Source organism: Protopterus annectens, chromosome 5.part0 (genome assembly GCF_019279795.1).
Source record: "Protopterus annectens isolate FY-2018-M chromosome 5.part0, PAN1.0, whole genome shotgun sequence".
NCBI lineage: Eukaryota > Metazoa > Chordata > Ceratodontiformes > Protopteridae > Protopterus > Protopterus annectens.
In genome coordinates, this window is record NC_056735.1 from 1,631,196,489 (window position 1) to 1,631,216,809 (window position 20,321).

General features: G+C 45.3%; 1 protein-coding gene across 1 annotated transcript in view; it reads right to left on the minus strand.

The window, feature by feature from the left end:
• Positions 1-20,321, minus strand: part of LOC122802398 (SR-related and CTD-associated factor 4-like) — a 1,636,555-nt gene that overhangs the window by 67,058 nt on the left and 1,549,176 nt on the right. Inside the window, exon 14 of the mRNA XM_044072023.1 lies at positions 8,328-8,441. Coding sequence (XP_043927958.1) covers positions 8,328-8,441 — 114 coding nt within the window. The remainder of the gene's footprint in view (positions 1-8,327; positions 8,442-20,321) is intronic.

The window sequence follows — 20,321 nt, forward strand, 5'->3', positions numbered from 1 at the left end:
ACTGAGTACCGGCGACTGGCTTAGGAGAAGCTTTGTCAGTTTTGGATCTCGACGGTCTGTCTCTCTGTCTTTTTCTTTGCGTTATTTGTGTATTTCAGAATTCGGCTTGCTAACCGACGATATTTCTGGATAGTTAAATCTTGAGCCAAAATATTTGGAAGCAAAAATATACCGACGCTTAAAGTACAGTTGTGTACCTACCATAAATGTAGATGTTAGAGTGTATTCACTGTTGCAGTCATTAAACTTGGGTTATCCTGCTGGCAAGCTACCCGCAGTCGGCCTGAATTCCAAATTCCTGGTGTGGCGTCTGTTGCTGTCGCCTCTTCCCTGACGTCAGTGCGCCAGGGGTATATAAGTTGCAGCAAACGCCATTTTCTTCAGTCTTTCTTGCCGCGCGGTGCCCGAAGCAAAAGCAGTTCGCAAGTGCCGGTCGGCCGTCTCCTGAGATTTTAGAAATTTTATTTCAGATCCGAAGTCTTCAATAAAGCTAAGTACCCTGTTGGGGAAACTTTCTTGCTCCAGACCGATGTCAGTAAAAGTTAATTGCATTTCTTGTGGGAAGCAAATACTTCATAAGGATTTTCACTCTTACTGTATTCCTTGCCTAGGCCCTGACCACGACGTTGCTAATTGTCGGTTTTGTGCTAGAGTCAACCAACGCACTATTAAGCGTCAGTTTGATTTTGCTTTACATTACTTTGGCCGAAGGTTTAACTATATAATGCCGTCGGAACAACCGACGACCGGAGTTCATAAAAAGCGCAAGGACAAAGAAAAGGACAGGCATCTGAGGTCCAAAACAGACAAAGCCTCTTCTAGGCCAGTCGCTGGTTCGTGGGTGCTCAGTGAGACGCTTTTGCAGCCCCTGACACCCGCTACCTCAGAGCCACAGGCCACCTCCAACTCCCATGTGGAGACAACTAGGCCTCTGGAAACTCAAGGTATTGGGCCTACGGAAACTATTCCCTCAGATGGGTCCGGAGCTGCTGAGCAGGCATCGGCTTCCGAGGGTGTTTTCAGACCTACACAGTTTACTATCAAGACCACTTCAGCAGCCAAGGCAAAGTCTAAAACACCATTAAAGACAAAGAAACAAGCACAGCATTCTCCTGGACAGTCATCCATGCCAAAGAAACAGATGCTTAAAATGGCAAAGGACCTAATTACTTTGATCAGGGGTTCCCATCCCCCTCCTGATAAAAGGCCTAGGCAAGACACTGACTGACTTCTCTGACCAGGTTTCTATTTCCTCCGATTCCTCTTCAGAACAGGGATATTCTCTTCCTCCCTATGAGGACTCTGATGCTGAAGAACCTATCCCTTCAGCCTCTCCTCCTGAGGATTACGCTTTTGGGGAAACCTTGCACACCACCATGAGGGAACATTTCCATTGGGAGAGCCAGGACTATTCAAAATCCAAGAAAAGGCTCAGAGACTTTCTGTTACTGCCTCAGCACAGGCACCTTGCTATCCTCCCTGTACTAGATATTGTTGAAGATGCTTTTTCTGAGTCCAGTTTGTCTCCTGTGTCTTTACCTCCTGCACCAGTCAAGCCAGATAGGTACTACAGGGTCCCAGACTCATTTCTTTATAAAAACCCTGCTGCTGACCCAGAAACAATTTCTCAGGGTCCCAAAGGGGTCAAGGCTTCCACTGCAAAAAACCCTGTTCCCTCTGATAGGGATTCTAGAGCAATGGATAGATGGGGGGGGGGGGGTTTACACCTCTGCTACTTTAGCTGTAAGGGCTTTAAACTGCCAGTTTCACATGCTTAAATATCAACAATACCTAATGTCTTTGCTAAAACAGAAAATGCTTACAAGCTCAGAATGTCCTGAAAATAAGGAAATGCAGGATTTATTGCATGCAGCTGAACAAGTGGGAAAGCATACTTTGCAATGTGGTTTTGATTCATTAGAGGCTTCTTGCAGAGCCGCAGTTACAGGTTCTGTCATTCGAAGGCATGCTTGGTTAAAAGAACAAAGTTTACCTGATCATGTTAAAGCAAAATTATTGGATGCTCCATTACAGCATGATACTTTGTTTGGTGTTAAGGCAGAAGAGGTGTTAAAGAAAATGGAGGATAAAGCAAAATCAATGCAGACAGTAAATGATTTCTTACAGGTTCAGCCACCCAGACTTAGCAGGAACTGGCCTTCAAAAAATTGGTCCTTTGCAATGTCAGACAGGCCACAAAGAGGCAGATACAGACACCCAAGAGGCAGATCTCAGCCCCAAGGCTCATACAGACCAAAACCGTGGGGTGCTTCAGCCCCCAAAGGCGGAGAAGACAAATCACAACCTTATAGGAAACAGTCCCAATGACTTTCCTTTACCTATGCCAAGCACTTACCTTTTGACAGCACCATTAGGGGGAAAACATGCACTTTTCTCAAAAAATTGGCACACGATCACCCAGGACAAATGGGTACTGAATACTGTTTTCTCAGGGTTACAGGTTCCACTTTCACACCCTACCACGGCCGAAAGGTATGCCAGACCTGCCACACAATCAATGGGCAGAGGCACAAAAACAAATTTCTGCTCTCATGGACATGAGGGCTATTCAAAAAGTACCACAGGAAGAGCAGGGGCAAGGATTTTACTCAAGACTTTTCTTGGTACCCAGAAAGGACAACGCTTGGAGACGAATACTGGATCGGTCTACTCTAAATTCTTTCCTGGATGTTGCAAAATTCAAAATGTTGACACTGCAGCAACCTCTACCCATGCTGGGCAAGAAGGCTTGGATAGTTACTTTAGACCTCAAAGAGGCATAGCTGCATGTCCCAATCAGACAAACATGCAGAAGATACCTCAGATTTATAGCTGGTTCAATGCATTACCAATTCTCTGCACTGCCCTTTGGCTTATCTACTGCGCCCAGGGTCTTCACAAAATGCCTGGCACCAGTAATTGCTTTTTGCAGACAAAAAGGAATTCAAATATATCCCTACTTGGACGACTGCCTTATTCAAGCAGAGAGCAAGGACATTCTCCGGCGTTTGTAAAAAGATTACTAATTTGCCTAGGGTACACAGTAAATGAAAAGAAATCAAAACTAGTGCCCTCTCAAGAGATAATATTCCTGGGTGCAAGCTTAAATACAACTGCCCAGATGGCTTATCTCACGCCAGACAAGCAAAGGCAACTGACTCATTACTTTCAAACGATGGCAACAAAGACCCAGCTACCTGCAAGAAAAATTATGCAGGCTTTGGGCTTCATGGCATCCTGCTAATTCCATATGCAAGATTGCATATGAGGAAGCTACAATGATATCTAAAAGGTGTTTGGACTCAACATTGCCACAGCCTGGAAACAATAATAACTCTTATTCCCTGCCTGCAACAGGAGTTTCGATGGTGGGTACTGGCCTGTCACCACAACAAGGGACAGCCTTTCACTTTACCCACAGCCAGGCAGACACTAACAGATGCATCAGATTATGCCTGGGGGGACACACATGGCAGGAAAATGTATTCCGGGCACGTGGCCTGCAGACCAAATGCATCTTCATATCAAACAAAAAGAGATGCTAGCTGTACAGAATGCCTTGACAGCCTTCAAGGACCTCCTACATCCAGGACAACTATTGCTAAAGACGGACAATACTACAGTTATGTGGTACATAAACAAGCAAGGGGGCACACATTCCTACCCCCTCTGCAGGCAAGCCATGACTTTGTGGAACACAGCACTGACCTAACAAATACATCTGCAGGCACAATTCCTGCCAGGAAAGAAAAATACTCTGGCAGACGAACTAAGCAGAAACCTCATGGACCCTCACGTGTGGAAAGTAGATCCACAGGTCTTCAGCATAAGGAAATGGGGATGCCCAGACATAGATCTTTTTGCCTCCCCTCAACTACCAACTACAGAGATTCTGCACAAGGACTTATCACTCACAAGCATGGAAAATGGATGCTCTATCATTCAGCTGGAAAACCCTAGCAGTTTATGCCTTTCCACCACTGCCTCTCCTTCCCAAGGTACTCCTAAAAGTCAGGCGAGAAGCCAAAAATTATTTTGATTGCCCCAGACTGGCCACGCCAGCACTGGTACCCAATCCTAAAGAGCTTGTCTCAAGGCCCAGCCTGGACTTTACCTCAAATTCCTCATCTTCTGACTCAACAAAACAATCACATCCTGCACAGCCAACTCAGAATCTTAAATCTGGCTGCATGGCAAGTACAGCCACTCAGAACACTCCTCTCTCTAAAGCTGTTATGGATGTCATTTTGGAAGCCAGGAGGCCCAGCACCAGGAAATCTTATGCAGAAAAATGGAAGAGATTCTGTGCTTGGAACCAGGCACAAGGACTTGAACCACTTGTTCCAAATATTCCTCAGATTTTACAATAACTGAGAAGCTGGATAAAGGCCTGTCCTTCTCATCAATTAAGATCCATGCCTCTGCCATTTCAGCTCATTACAATACGGAACCGCCTATTTTCTCACATTCACTGCTAAGACAGTACCTCAGAGGGGCAAAAAACAACACCCCCAAGGAGAGCACCGATACCTACATGGGACCTCAACTTTGTCTTGAAAAAACTCACACTGCCTCCTTTTGAGCCAGCCAATACAGCAGATATAAAATTTTTATCATGGAAAACTGCTCTGCTCCTACTCCTAGCAATAACTTCAGCAAGAAGAGTTTCAGAGTTACAGGCATTAATGGCAGTGGAACCTTTTATCATTTTTCACCCGGTCAGGGTTTCTCTAAGGACTAACCCAACATTTATGCCAAAGGTAGTATCCAGTGTGGCTCTTAACCAGACCATTCACTTGCCAACATTTTATCCAAATCCCCAGAATAAAGGGGAGAGACTTCTGCACTCACTGGACATACACAGGCAGCTACACTTCTACTTGGACAAAACAAAAGCTTTCAGAAAAACTGAGCAACTGTTTCTAGCATATGCTGCAGGATCACAAGGAAAGGCTATCTCAAAGCAGACTATTTCAAAATGGATAGGACACTGCATTAATTTCTGCTATGCACAGCATGGCAGCTCAGTGCCTAAGAATATTAGGCCACATTCTACCAGGGCAGCAGCCACTTCAGCAGCATTTCTCAGAGGAGTACCAACCAAGGAAATTTTGGAGGCTGCAACTTGGAGTTCAGTGCACACTTTTACCAAGCATTATCACCTACCTCTTTATTCTAAATCCAGAGCAGGCTTTGCCACTGCAGTTCTGCAGGGCCTCCATAGCCACTCCTAATCCTATTTAGACCCAGCCGCCCTACCTCAGCTTTGGGATTCAACCCAAGTGTAATGACTGCAACAGTGAAACACGAACATAGTACAGTTGTGTACCTACCATAAATGTAGATGTTCGAGTGTATTCACTGTTGCAGTCCAGGTTACCCATCCTTCATCCCCCTTTCTTTGCTGGGACTTACCTATTCTTCTCTATCCTATACAACCTATGTGGTGTATTTGCTTGTAGATGAAGGTATTGTTTTTATTTCACTGTATGTTTTTATAAGCATTATATATTCCCTACCTTCTTGGGGGCACCTGACATCTGGGGCAAGAAAAACTGAAGAAAATGGCGTCGGCTGCATCTTGTATACCCCTGGCGCACTGATGTCAGGGAAGAGGCGACAGCAACTGACGCTGGACCAGGACTTTGGAATTCAGGCCGACTGCAGGTAGCCTGCCAGCAGGATAACCCAAGTGTAATGACTGCAACAGTGAAACACGAACATCAGTGCGTTGATTACATTTAGCACAAAACTGACAGCAAGGCACATTGTGGTCAGGGCCTAGGCAAGGAATACAGTACAAATGAAAATCCTTATGAGGTATTTGCTTCCCACAAGTAATACAATTAACTTTTACTGACATCGGTAAGGAGCAAGAAAAAGCTTCCCCAACGGAGTACTTAGCTTTAGGTTGAAGACTTCGGTTCTGAAACTCGAAAATGAAAATTTCAGGAGTCTGCTGACTGGCACTTGTGAACTGCTTCTGCTTCGGGCACCGCGCGGCAAGAGAGACTGATGAAAATGGCGTTGGCTGCATGTTTTATACCCCTGACATCATGGAAGAAGGGACAGCAACAGACACAGGACCCAAGACTTTGTTAATCAGGCCGACTGAGGGCAACCTAACCGCAGATTACCCAAATGTAATGACTGCAACAATGAAACACGAAGAACATGTATACATTTTCTTACCCAAACATTCCATGGTTTTGTGCTCCTTGTCAGCAGGGAGGAAGGTGGTGGAAGGCAATAGTTTTGAAGCCTTATCAATAGAAATGGAAATGGTGGCAGGGTCTGCAGCAGGACGCTTAATTAGAAATTTAGAAGTCTGAGGGACTTTATAAAACCTGTCAGGTATGTATGGGGCAGAGGGCTGCGAGTCTGGGTTCAAGGATGCTGATGAGAAGGCATCCAGAAAAACAGGCAGAATGGGTGGAACAGCAGTAGGGGATGGGGAATCCTTCTGAATGAGGTTATACCACCTTTTTTTGTACCTCTTGTCATTTCAGATGATCCCCACTTAAAATATTCCTTCATTTTATGAACAGTTTCCCCAAAAGTTAAATCCTCTGCTGGGGAGTCAGGGTCAACAGATTCTTCCTCTGGGGAGCCATATCCCAGTAGAGAAGGCAACTGGGAGGTGTATATGAAAGGGATTCTACGGAAGAAGAATCAGAGAATTTCTTCTCTTCCATCTGAGGGGGATCTGATGTCTGAGGCCTAAGGCTTAGTACAGGAGAAGGGACTGTGGACGTCCCTGGAGTGTAGGCCATAAGCCATAAAGGCATTAAACAGGCTTTGGCTGAAGGCCTGTCAGTCCGGGGTACTTTCCAGGAGCAGGAGACCCATGCTTTTTCCCTTCCTTTTGAGAGATGGCCTAGTGGGCATCATAATGGAGGAAGGCCTAGTATTGGGCAACTGTAAGGTAACTGAGGGATTTGACATCCCTACCGAAATCGCAGGCTCCCCCCAGCATCGGAAAAGCTTCTGTGGACGTGCCCTCCATGCAGGATTATGCAGCTTCCGTGTAGGCACCCGCTGTATCCGAAGCAGCCAAGCCAAAGTCTTCAACCAGGCCGTCGGCCACAGGCTGAGAGCTGGACAAAGGCGGCGCAATGGCACTAGTAGGCCTGAAGGTCTTGGCCTTCATTTTTGACGGTTCGGCAGGCAAGTTGGAGGCACCCTCTATACCCAACACTAACAGTTTTCTAGGTACATTTTGAGCGCATAGAGACGGCTTCAGAGAGTTTTGGGCACAAACACCTGGCAGACTATGCAGGCCTTGCAGTCATGCGACCTACCTAAACAAAACAGACACTGATTGTGGGCGTCCTTGCGAGGTATCTGACATGCATTCTTACACTTGCCCTTTCTGAATGACATAAACAAGCATTAGAAGCAAAAAAAAAAAAAAAAAGACTGAAAAGTTTCCCCAATGAGGAACTTATCTGATTTCTCTAGAATCAGACAGCTGGGAAGGCAGGAACACCCGACGTTCGACTGGCGGCTGAGAAGTTCTGAGGGCTGGTACATGCAGATGTCACGTTTATGGCCTTCATTCTGCTAGCCATGTCAGATATCCCATGCACCATACAGTGACTGAAATATTTTGTACACTTGCCAGACATTCGGGTAGCAAGAGGAGTAAACACATATGTACTGAATACTGCAACATGTGAATGGAAGGACATCTGCTTTTTATTTTGTTTAAATCAAAAGATTAATATGTCTGTTGCCAGCTGTATATTTTCTTATGTTTACAAGGACGCCGTTTTGCAATGCATCAATCTCAATAAAGTTCATTTACAAAAAAAGATTAACTGTAAATTGCAAATGTTTTTGCTGCTGTGCTTGTATCATATTTACCTTTGGTTCTTTTTACCTGTTCACCATGTGCTTAACTATAAGCATACATTTAATTTGTATTACACTACTGCAGCATTTTTACTATGAGCATGTCCACTCACTTGAGAAGTTCCTGAAAATGGTCATTTGTAATCACTGCCCATATCCAATCAAAGGGAAGTAAGTCTGGAACAAGTTACACTTACTGAAGATAGTCACAAATAGTTCTCCCAATGTCATCTCTGAAGTACAACTCAAAAGGTTCCCGAAAAACCAGTCTGGTCTTCAGAGGCAATACAATTGAACAAAAAACAAAAAAATATATACAACTGAACAATGTGCAAAAATACACAATATGCAAGGTGCATGGTGATGTGCACAGTTTTCACAAAATACATTTTTGCTATTGTTACTGAATTAGCATTATAGTTTAACTTGCACCACAACTGCAGTAATTTCTAGCACAACAAAACACTGCTTACCTTAATTGATTTCTGATTTACTTTATAATTTCCTCTGCTTAATTTCTGTAATGCTCTGAATGCATCTTGCCTATGAACCATTACAATGTAGGCACAACCTCTTGGAGGGATCATCTAAAACAGAAACGGGACATAATTAAAACTTTCTTTTTTCTGGTTTAAAACAACGCACAATTTTCTGAATGAATTACAACCACCAAAAATGGCTTTTACATTTTTGGATTAACTTGAGAGAGATACTCACTTTTAATTACAGCGGTGGGAGAATACTTTAAACTAAAATTGCATTAGCTACCATAATGATGTTTAGCTCCATCTCTGTCAACTAGTATAACTAGGCTGGCAGAACTTCAGCATCAGAAAATGTTCCAAGCTACTGATTCGACTCCTTTACCATTAATAGTGAAAAGGATAACCTCTGTCATATCAGCCAGCTTGTGAAGAAGTAAAACAATTTTTAAAGCTACAGATGTACATAAAGCAGCAACATAAGTGATTAACCTCCCAGGCCCCATATGTAAAGAGGTAGGAGGAAGTAGATGGATTATGCCAAAGATAGAAATCTCAACAGAGAAAGCACAACTGTGTAAGAACATACCGCAGAATATACAGATTAACTGTTGCAGCATTTCTTTTCTACCAGGATAGAGACCAGACATCTGGCCCATCAAAGACCTCTGAACTCTTCCCCCTCCAGATGTGGTGGATGTTTCTCCCATCTGGAATGTCAGGATGCTTCCAGTATAACATGGGCAAACACACATGCCAGATTACATTCTTCCTGCCCAGAGAACCAGACTACAACACATGGAAGCTAGGCATAAAGGCTGAGAGAGACAAAGGGAATTCTAGGACAACACCTTCATACACTAAAATACAGAGAAATGGTAAGAAAAAGAACTCCCCAAATCAAACTTTGAATAAGGAAGGCCTAATCTCTTGAAGTAAGGAAATAGAAAGACTCAAGATACAGTATCCCACCCCAGCCAGGATGTCAAATATAGAAAGAAAGATGATGGGAGTGGGACTGCTTTGCCACTGTATACCTAAACATCTACTATTTTGATATGTTCTTACAGAAGTTTACTGTGTTCCTGGTTTAGAATTCTGTTGAAGTCCTGACTTCAGAGATGATTCCCAGAGCTTTACTGTTAAAAAGAGATGGTGAAAGAAGAGCATGAATGCTTACATATCTGCTTAGAAAATGGCTTGTGAATTGACTCATTTAAGGAAGGCTAAAGCTGTGCCTATGTCCCCTACTACTATGAGCTTTAACACTCCCTGTTTCTTACCATGAAATGAGTAGCAGATGATGATGCAAGTGTGAAGCCATTTAAAGACGTTTTTGTTACAGCAAAGGAGAGACAGGCATTGTCAAAACAATGACTTATCTTCTTGTCTGTAGCTTTGTGCAAATCTCTCAGCTTTCTGGGTGCATTGGGTCTAGATAAGCTATTCTCTCACTTTCTTTGTGGATTAGGGAAAACATGACAGGTAGCCAAATAGCTCTGTTAGCTTAGAATTCAGTCGTTAGCATGGGTATGAAAGAAAAATCTGTTCTCAAGCTCACTACTCCCCTGTAAGATACTATGAACAGTTCACTCCACATTACTTCTTTTGAGTTCTGACATTTTCGTAGCTAAAGTGAGAACTACTTGTAGGACCTGTTTCTAGTAAGCAAGTTCTATTATATACAACTCTGCAGGACTTTTACAGTGTTTCAGCTGCACATAGAGCCATCCAAGCTAAGAAAACAAAGATTTACTGCACTTGTACAATGATCACTACTGCTTGGGCATTTGTAAAGCATTTACTTAATTTTGTGGCAACAGTCATCTCTGTTGGTTTTTCTAGTTCTGTGTGACTATCTCCTTCCAGAAGGGCGAATTAGTGAAGACTCAGTTGTTTGGTACTTTGTTGCTTAATCCACCCTCGAATGCCATTCATCTTGTGGCAGAAGGTGTTTACCAGGTCTCTGAGTTGGGAAGCCCTGCAGGAAGCTCAATATGTGTTTTTTTTTTTTTTTTTTTTTGGCTAGAGGGCACAGGAGTCAGTTTAAGCTTTTTTTTTTTTTTTTTTTTTTATCTCCGCTATAAATAAAGCAAGTTTGCACAGAGTTACTGACTGGACTGCAGCAGTTGGTGCTCAGTACAATATCAAACATCTAGACAGTAAAACTTATTAGGATTAGATATGAAACTTAAGTGTGGCATTGCGTGGAAATAAGCTTAGCACCCAGCTTGCACACTGAATACTACCACCATATCCTAGCATTATACATCTTGCCCTTAACCCCAGAAACTACCCTAGGAGACCCCTGTTAAAACTCAAAAATATGACTGGATAGTGATTTGAGGACATACTTCAGGTTTCAAGAAGCAATTCTTTGGTGGTTTTAAGTGTAAAAAGAAGTTATGTCTTACCATAACATTCCACCTGTGTTATTGATCTTCGTTCATTCATTACTGAAGGGTTATCGGTTCCCTCCTCAGAACCGAGCCGGCCAATATCAAGCTTCTGTCAGCCAAAAACTCTCAAGTCAAGGTCCTACCCAGAATTCTCTGCTCCCGGTTACCTCATATCAAGTTTGCAAGCTGATAGATAAAATTAGAGGCTACCTCTGGTCATAACAGACCTACCAGAAAGGAGTACATAAGATCAACCAAGAACCTCCGGATGGGGGACGGAGGGTGGGAAGTAATGAATGAATGAAGATCAACACCACAGATGGAACGTTATGGTAAGACATAACTTCTTTATCTGATGTTAATCTTCATTCATTCCTTACTGATGGGACAGAGTCCCCAGCTACCTGTATCCATGGGTGGTCCTCATGGAAGGACATTCCTGAGCACCATGGAAGCAAAGTAAGCTCTACCTCTGGAGGCCAAGTCCAATTTGTAACCAAGAATAAAGGTATGAGGTTTGGCCCAAGTTACAGCTGAGCAAGTATCATTGAGGGAAACCTTAGCATGGAAAGCTGCTGAAGTTGCCATAGATCTTGTAGAATGTGCTTTGACTATGAGGCAAGGTGAGATTGTTTTTGTTGTAGATAAATGTGATAAAATTTCTCAAACATGAAGCCAATGTAACTTGAACCAGGATGAACCCATCTAGGTCCAAAAAAAGAAACAGTTGGTCTGATTTACGGGTAGATTTTGTTCTGTCTAGATAAAATTGTACTTGCCTATGAACATCCAAGGAGTGCAGGCAATACTCTCATAGGTAGGTACTAGGCTACTGGCCCATGGGCCTAAGTAAGCCTAGTCAACAAGATTCCCTGGCTTACGCTACCCAAGAAAGTTAATTTCCTGTGCCCCTGTCGAGCAGAGCCACAGAAGTGATCCCCAGGGTGCATTTCCCATTCACTCAAGATTTTTCCTGACGAATGCTAATGAGGAACTTTGCTGGACATAGATGGGTAGCTTATTCCAGAGTATAAGGACAGGAATCTATCCCTCCAGCATGCCCTGTTTCTTGTGGTAACAAGGTTTAGGTCCCTAGGGCGTGTAGCTCGGAGGTATTGGGATTTCTTTAGGTGAAGCATGTCCAGCAGCTCGGGTTTAACAGCTTTATATGTTTGGTAGAGATCTCCTCAGAGTAGGCAATATGCTACAGAGTAAAGCCGTTTTTTTTTTTTTTTGAGACAGTCAGTGTAGTGCATCTGTGAGGCCAGTGATCCTCTGTGAGGAACTTGTGGCCTTTCCAGATGCTGCAGATGTCTTGTGAGGTACATTCCAAAAGGGGCATTTGTACTCTATAATGTGTCTCAGTGCCGAGCACATTTTTCCTGGATGAGAACCCTTTTGTGATGAGATGTGCCACATAGATGGATTTCCTGTCTACTGTGGCTTTGTGATTATCAAAGAAGAGACTACTGTCCACCTGGGTCCCAATGTCTCATCACACATTTGGCGTTAGACTGCCATTTATGTGGTAGTTCATGGGTACAGAGTTTTTACCAAAGGGGATGATGATGCACTTATTCTTGGCATTGAGCTTGAGGCCATGCCTCTGACACCAGGCATCTGTCTCAGTGAGGCCCTTCTGTAGGATGTCCGCATTATTTGGGGACTCTACTATGGCTCCTAGTTAGCAGTCATCTGCAAACTTAGTTAGCCAGAGGCCTTCTGTGTTAGCCTGTACTTCAGAGAAGTAAATATCCAAACAGGAGAGGTCCCAGGACTGAACCCTGTGGTACTCCACTTGTCACTGGTTTGAAGTCAAATTTGGAGTCTGCAACTTTTACAGTGTGTGTTCTGTCAGTGAGCCAGTTGGCAACTCATCTTGTGACGTAGGGATTTATACCTAGTTTAGTGAGTTTAGCTATAATTACAGAATGGTGGATGGTGTCAAAAGCCTTGGCGAAGTCAAGATAGGCTGTGTGAACCACCTTACCCTCATCTACGGCTTTGGTGACTGCCTCAAAGAAGTCGATCAGGTTCATAAGGCATGATCTGCCTTTCACAAACCCGAACTGGGTGGGGGTACAGAGTTTGAAGGTTACCAATTTCCGTGATGATACGTTCCATGGCCTTGCAGACCAGGTTTGTCAGGCTAATAAGGTGATAGTTCCCAGGGTCAGTAGTGGCTCCCCCTTTGTGGAGTGGGATAACTGTTGCTGTGCACCACTCAGTGGGCACAAAGCCTGAAGTGAAACTATGCTTGAACATGGTGTTTAGGTGGGGAGCCAGTTTGTTCTGAAGTTAGTGTAAAAACACAGCCTGGGATGTTGTCCGGTCCCATGGATGCTATGTTTTTGATTTTAGAGTGTGCAGCTTTTACCTGCATAGATGTGATTACAGGGACTCTGCATTCTTCCTGTATAGATATGGGCCTTTTAGGGGGTGAGGGGGGGGTAAAGTTAGCACTGAAACTATCTGCCAGGATGTTGGCAATATCAGTTGGTTCTGTAATTTTTGTGCCGTTGTGCTGAAACTCAGAGCAGATCTGGGTGTTGCCATTGAGACTCTTGACAGCTATAGAATGCTTTGTGGTTGCCCTTAGAATCGGTGCCAATTTTGTTTTCGTAGCTAGCTTTGGAGGATCTTATAAGGGGATCTCAGCTTCTTACTGAGGCTGACCAAGGAGCTCCTCCACTCATGGGATTTTACTCTCTTTTGCAACAGTTTCTTCCTTCTGTTGTAGAGTTTGTTTATGGCAGGGGACCACCAGACTGGCTCCCCCCCCCCTTTTTTTTTTTGGAAGATAGCGTCTTGGTTCTGTTTGGGAGAACACGATCCATGCACTCATGCAAGTGCTTATAGAGTGCATTTGTGTAGGATTCAGCAGCCGCAACTGTAATGTCCATCTGTATGGGTGTCATGAAGTTCGCCACTTCTGTCTTAAGAACCATGAAGCTGGCTTTGGAGAAATTTTTTACTGTGGTTTTCTTAATGGTGGGTGGGGGCGGGATGCGGATATCTAGGGTTATTAGCTTACGGTCTGATCTGACCGAGGAGTTGACCGGGTGTGTAACACCGGTAACTCATTTTGGTAATGACTAGGTCTAGGATACTGTTGCCCCTGGTTGGGGTGTGGATAAGTTGATCCAGGGCACTGGAATTTATGAATTCCAGAAAGCGCTGAACGAAGGAGTTGGTACAAGAGTAGTTTTCCCAGTTAATGGTGGAGTAGTTGAAATCGCCCATTATTAGGGTGTTTGGTGGAACCCTAATATTTTCCAGTACATCAAGAAAACAGGAGTGGGAATCCTAGGGCATGGTGGGGGATCTGTAGCAAGCTACAATTTGGATTGCAGGACCACTCGTGAGGCTGTAGAATGCACCTGCTCAATATGTCCACTATCACGTTGGAGCTCCCGGGAATGTGCTTTGCAATCAGAAAGCAGTTGTGAGCTATCGCCCATTGCCATATTCAAGGCCTCTCGGCATAACGGGTAAGATCTGGTGCCCCCTTGTTTGTTGATGTACCAGACCACTGACATGTTGTCTGACTGGATCGCAATAGTCACTGACAGAAGGATGGAGTGAAATGCTTGCAACGCTTGAGTGAAATGCTTGCAATGCTGGAAGCACCACCCTCAGTTCCAGGACACTGATATGCAAAAGGGCCTCTGTCTCCGACCAGGTGCCTTGAACCGAGTTTCCCTGACATAGCCCCCCACCCACCTCATCAGGTAGGTGTCTGTGGTCACCGTGGCTATCGGTTGTTGGGGGGTGAAAGGGAGAGACCATTGTTGGGGATTTCGAGATGCCCACCAGAGTAAGTCTTGCTTGCATCTCTGAGTCACAGTTATCTGAAAAGACAAAGGATGTTGTAGAGGATACCACTGAGTAAGTCGTAGCCATTGAAGTCTCATGTGGAATCTGGCTAGGGGAACAATGGTAATCAAAGCTGCCAATGAAACCAAAAGCTGAAGTACAGATGGAGCTGGGGATTTGTGGAGAGACAGCAGCAGTTGAACTTGTCTTATTCTCTGAAGTCTGCGTTCTGGAAGGGATGCTGTACAATTTTTCGTGTCCAACAGTACCCCTATGAATTCCAAAGACCGAGTTGGGGATGTGTTGGATTTCTCCCAGTTTATAGCGATTCCCAGGCTTCGAGCTGTTAAGAGGGTATACTGCAGGGCTTCTTCCAGTAGATGCTTGGTGGGGGCAGTAAGGAGCAAGTCGTCTAGATATGGAAACGTCTAGAATCCTTGAAGTCACAAGTGAGTGATAACCACTGCCATGCATTTTGTGAACACTCTGGGGGCTGTAGAGAGACTGAAGGGCAGGGCTCAAAACTGGTAATGACTGGCTCCTATACGGAAGCGGAGGTATTTTCTTGAGCATTTGTCCATTTTTATGTGGTAATACGCATCTTAAAGATCTACAGAGCACATCCAATTGTCTTCTTCCAGAAGAGGAAGGATAGACTGAACCGTGACCATCTGGAATTTCTCTGCTTTTACAAATTTGTTTAATGTACTGAGATCCAGAATTGGTCGCCAGTCCCCTGTCTTTTCTGGCACTAAAAAGAACCTAGAGTAAAATCCAGATTCTATCTGGTCTGGGGGGACAGTCTGGATGACGTTTTGTAGCAGCTTTTTGATTTCATGTGCTGTTGTTTCCCTTTGACTGGGTGGAATGTCGGGTAACACTCTTGATGAGACTGGGCAAAGATGGAAGGGGATGTGATAGCCTCTGGATATAATCCGTTGCACCCAAGAGTCAGTTGTGTTTAGCCAAGCAGCAGGGTAGAAGGAGAAACGACCCCCGACCACCTCCAGAGGTGAGCAGTCAAGCAACGCTTCAGGAGCGCTGATAGCACTGGCCAGAGAAAGAATCTCTGGAAACCAAGTTTCACGGACCTCCTCTGCCCCAAAAGGGGCGCCTTCCATTTGAGATTCCCCCTCTGCATCTAGGGGAAAACTCTGTATGTGCATCCTGTAAAGAACCCTGTGATTTCTTGTGCCAGATCTGTCCATGTCTCTGATTTCTGGAATAGAATCGCTGAGGGGTGGAGTGTCCGACAGCAATGGCAGACAAGGTCTTGCCATCTTGTTTGCACTGTGCCAGCGTATCCTTGACTTTAGGACCAAACAAAGAAGTGGCCTCTATAGGGGGCATTCATGAAGGAAGCCTTAAAGGAGTCTGCAAAGTCACAAAGGACCATCCAAGCAAGTCTGTTGACTAAACCTGCGCCTGCCGCTCTAGCCGTCCCTTCTGCTGTGTGAGAAAAGATTCATGGAAGAGTTGGAAATGGACTCTAGGGTGGCTAAGTGAAAAGCCACATTATCTCACACTGTCAGAAACAGCTCCTGCCAAGGTGTCAGAGAGCTGGTTGATAACATCTCACTGAAGCTGGTAAAATGTGCCAAATAATTCAAATACCTTACAGCGAAGGTCGATGAAGCAAACACATGCTTCCCTAATTTGTCAATCGTCCGGGACTCCTTGTTGGGCGGATGGACAGTTTGGCTCTCTTCTGCCAAATCCTTCTTGGTAGAAGCTGTCACCACCACAGCATCTACAGGAAGACCACGGGACAAGTGGGGTGCTCAGCAGGGGGGGGGGGGGGGGGCGATATTTTATCTGGCCTCTTAGGTATTGCTTCCATGGTATCAGGAGCGTTCCATGCACGCTGCACGATGAGCTAGATGAGCTAATAGGCAGGCGGGGTGACCCAGGAGGTAAGGGGCCAGCCAAGAAAAGCCTGCAGAAATACGGATTCCTCAGAGGAAGGATTAGAGGGCTTCCAGTCACCCCTCTAAGGATCTCGAGGATGTCACCAAAGGACACCTCATCAGAGGGTGACTGTGGGGATCCTTCCCAGTCATCAAAATCCATATCTTCAGTCAAGGACTCCTCAGTAGAGTCTGTGTTTCCTCTTACACGATGCTTTGCAGGGGGTGCTTCCTCAGTGGGAGGTTCAAGGGAAGACTGCAAAGAAGGGGTCTCCTGAGGAGAGACCTGAGGCTCTGGTGTCCGGGAGCTGAAGCTTGTGGCAGTTGCAGCACAGAGGGAGGAGATGGCTCCAACAAATGAGCTTTGCCAGCGCAGGCAAGCGCCCTCTCCATGGCCTAGAAGGCTGGCCCGCCCTAGGAGGGATGGGAGCCCGGAAACCAGCAGGACAACCTCAGAACCGGGGTCACACCCCGCCCCAACGAGCCCGCCAACAGACCAGGAGTCTCAAGAGGACCGTGAACTGTAAAAGACAGCATCCCTGGAAGGTGCCATAGAAAAAAAAATCTGTGTGGAGCCAGGAATGCCCTCCCCAATATCACAGCCACTGGCCTGAGAAAAGCCCAATGCCCAGTGCACCGAAGGCCACAAGGACGACTCTGGTCTCAAAGTGAGATCCACTACTGGAGTCGGAGGGAGGGAAGCTACTGTCAGAGTAATAGGCTTCAAGACTTGAGTGCAAGTCAAAGGAGGAGTATACGTTAGGGTTTGAGGCAAAATATGCTCACCTGAATGAGGGAATGTGGACTTCAATGGTTGAGAGAGACCTCTGGCTACAAGCAGCTGGTCAACAAGCTGCAACACATCCTGCTCAGAAAGACTCTTGGTTGACCTCATGGAGAAGGCTGATGGCAATTCTAGCCTTTCCAGGAAAGGACTATACTAACTGCTTGCAAAAGGATCCAATGAAGGGGAGTATTTGGTCCTTGCTAATTCAATAGGTGCAGAGCTCGAAGCAGAGGAAGTCTGCACTAAAGAAAACAGTGTGGAAAAGGTCTGCGTGGAATATGTCAACGCTGTGGTAGTTGAAGGTGTCTGCACTTTAAGGGCAAAGGTCTGTCTCAAAAGGTACGATGCCATAGAGGAAGTGTCTGCTGAGAAGGACGGCACCGGAGTTCATGTCTGTGCCGAAAAAGTCTGCGCTGTGGAGTACAGAAGAGTCATATTTGGAGGCGAAGGTGACTGTACCAACGGTGCCGAAAGGGACTGAACCTGTATTATGGTGCCATTAGGGGTTGCAACAGAACTGTCGGAACTATAGTTGTATGCACCGGGAACTCCAGTGCCGACAGACAATGTAGACATAGCTGTAGTAGGGATCATTTGGGGCGATGCAGAGCCTGGAGCCGACAGGGTCACAGGTGGCAGTGCCATAGTAGTTATCAATGTCACCTTGCAAATCGACTCCCTACGATCTCCAGAGGGAGAAAAAGGGAGTGACTTCGATGAAGAGGAAGAAGGCCTGTTGGGTGTGCCCCCCCGACCCAAAAATAGCGTCAGAGAAAGGAGACTTAAGAAGACCTTTCAAAATTAACTTATTCTTCCTCTCATTGAGAGTCCTGGTAGGGATGTTTTTACAGATCCCACACTGCGGCTCTACAATCAAGTGGGAGACATTAAGACAGTAGACAAGTCATGGCCATCGGAGAGAGGTAACTTACGGCCGCAATCCTTGCACTGCTTGAAACCAATGGAACTTTTCTTATCCGACATAGCTGTTGTGGAGAAGCACAGTAGCAAAAGGAAGAATAACGGCTACTCAAGAAAAGGGTAAAAAGATAAAAGGAAGGATTACCAAAGACTGTAATGGAGAATTACCATAAAGTAAGAAGAGAGGGTAATAAAGTGAAAAGACTAAAGGGAGAGAAGTCTAAAGTGTGCGATAGGGTAGGAAAATATTAGAATAAACTTTTGAGAAAATTTTAGAATATACAAACTGTCAAAAAATTAGACACTTCGCTGAGAGAGTGGCTCATCACGGCTGTTCAGCAACACGGCAAATGAGATCTGAGGTAGCAGGGAGCAGAGAATTCTGGGTAGGACCTTGGCTCGACAGTTTTTGGCTGACACAAGCTTGATATTGGCCGGCTTGCTTCCGAGGACGGAACTGATGACTCATCAATAAAAAATGAACGAAGAATAACATCAGAAGAATATCAGAAGTTTTATGACTAGTATATGGCTTACCAAAGGAGGAGGCAGACTGAGATGGACGAAAGAAGCAACTTATTGAACGCACAAGGTCATTCCTGCATTAGAGAGCTCAGTAAGGTACTGGAGAATCATGGACACCAGTTCCACAACATAGTCCAGACTCCTTTTAAAACACCAACAGGCAAATCTCTTCCATTTAGCAAAGTATGACTTTTTTCTATAAGCTAGTTTTCCATCATCTTTAACTTTCAGCTTGTCCTCTATACTGGTTGTGGCAGAGGCAACGGGATTAGATCATTCAGGCTGTGAGCTATAGTTTTTCAAGATTGGGTGCATGATGGTCTCTTGTCTTGAGTTAGGAGGTCTATCAGCAAAGGAAAAGTACAGTTGTGTACACTTACCATAAATGTAGATGTTAAGAGTGCATTCACTGTTGCAGTCATCACATTTGTGTTATCCCTGCCAGGGTAGCCCTCGGCCGGCCCGAATACCAGAGACATAGTATTGCTGCGTCAGTTGCTGTAGCTTGAGGACTGACGTCGGGTCGTCAGCGGTATAAAGTAAGGCAGCCAACGCCATTACATCAGTTTTTCTTGCCCAAACCAGTCAGGAGCTCCCAAAGTAGGAGGCCAACTTCTGGTGGAAGAACCCCACCACTGGAAAATAAATACCAATATGTCCCTTCTAAGGAAAGGAGAACAAGGAAGAATGGTAACAAAAGGAGAGAGAAAAAAAAGGGTGGTGGAGGGAGGGAAACCAGGACTGCAACAGTGAATACACGAACAACTGCATTTATGTTAAGTGTACACAACTGTACTATGTTCTTCGTGTTTCACCGTTGCAGTCATCACATTTGGGTAGATTCCCAAAGCTGAGGAAATGGATGGAGGCAATCAAGGAAGGTAGGGTCTGGCTAGGATGCCCTGCAAGACTGCAGAGGCAATCCCTGCCCTGGATATGGAGAAGAGAGGCAGGTGGTAAATGCTTGGTAAAAGTGTGAACTGATGTGCATGTGCAGCCTCCAGGATGTCCCTGGTGGGGACTCCTCTGAGAAAGCTGCAGAGGTGGAGGCTGCTCTGGTGGTGTGCGTGTCCTGAACACCTTGGGGGGGAGGCTTTCCATGCTGTTTGTACCAGAAATGGATGCAGTGTGCTATCCATTTGGAAATGGTTTGCTTGGAGATGGCTTTGCCTTTTGCCCCTGTAGCAAAGCTAAGTAGCAATTGATCAGACTTTCTGAAAGATTAGCCCTGTCCAGATAGTATCCGAGCTGTCTGTGCATATCTAGGGAGTGAAGAATCCTTTCCCCCTTGTTCTGGGGATTAGGAAAGAAGGTGGGCAAATTAACGGATTGGTTGAGAGCCACACTGGACACCACCTTGGGCATGAAGGATGGGTTACCTGACAGATACCCAGTCTGCATGGAAGATGATGAAGGGTTCCACAGCCATGAGTGCTTGCAGCTCAGAGACTCTTCTGGCTGAAGTGATGGACAGAAGGAAGGCCGCCTTCCAGAAGAGAAATTTTAGCTCTGCAGAAGAAACTGGTTCAAAAGGAGGCAGGGTGAGCTTTTCCAGGACAAACAAGGTCCCAAGCTGGTGTTGGTGCCCTTCTGGGGGGGCCTCAAGTTGCTAGCCCCTCCGAGGAACTGT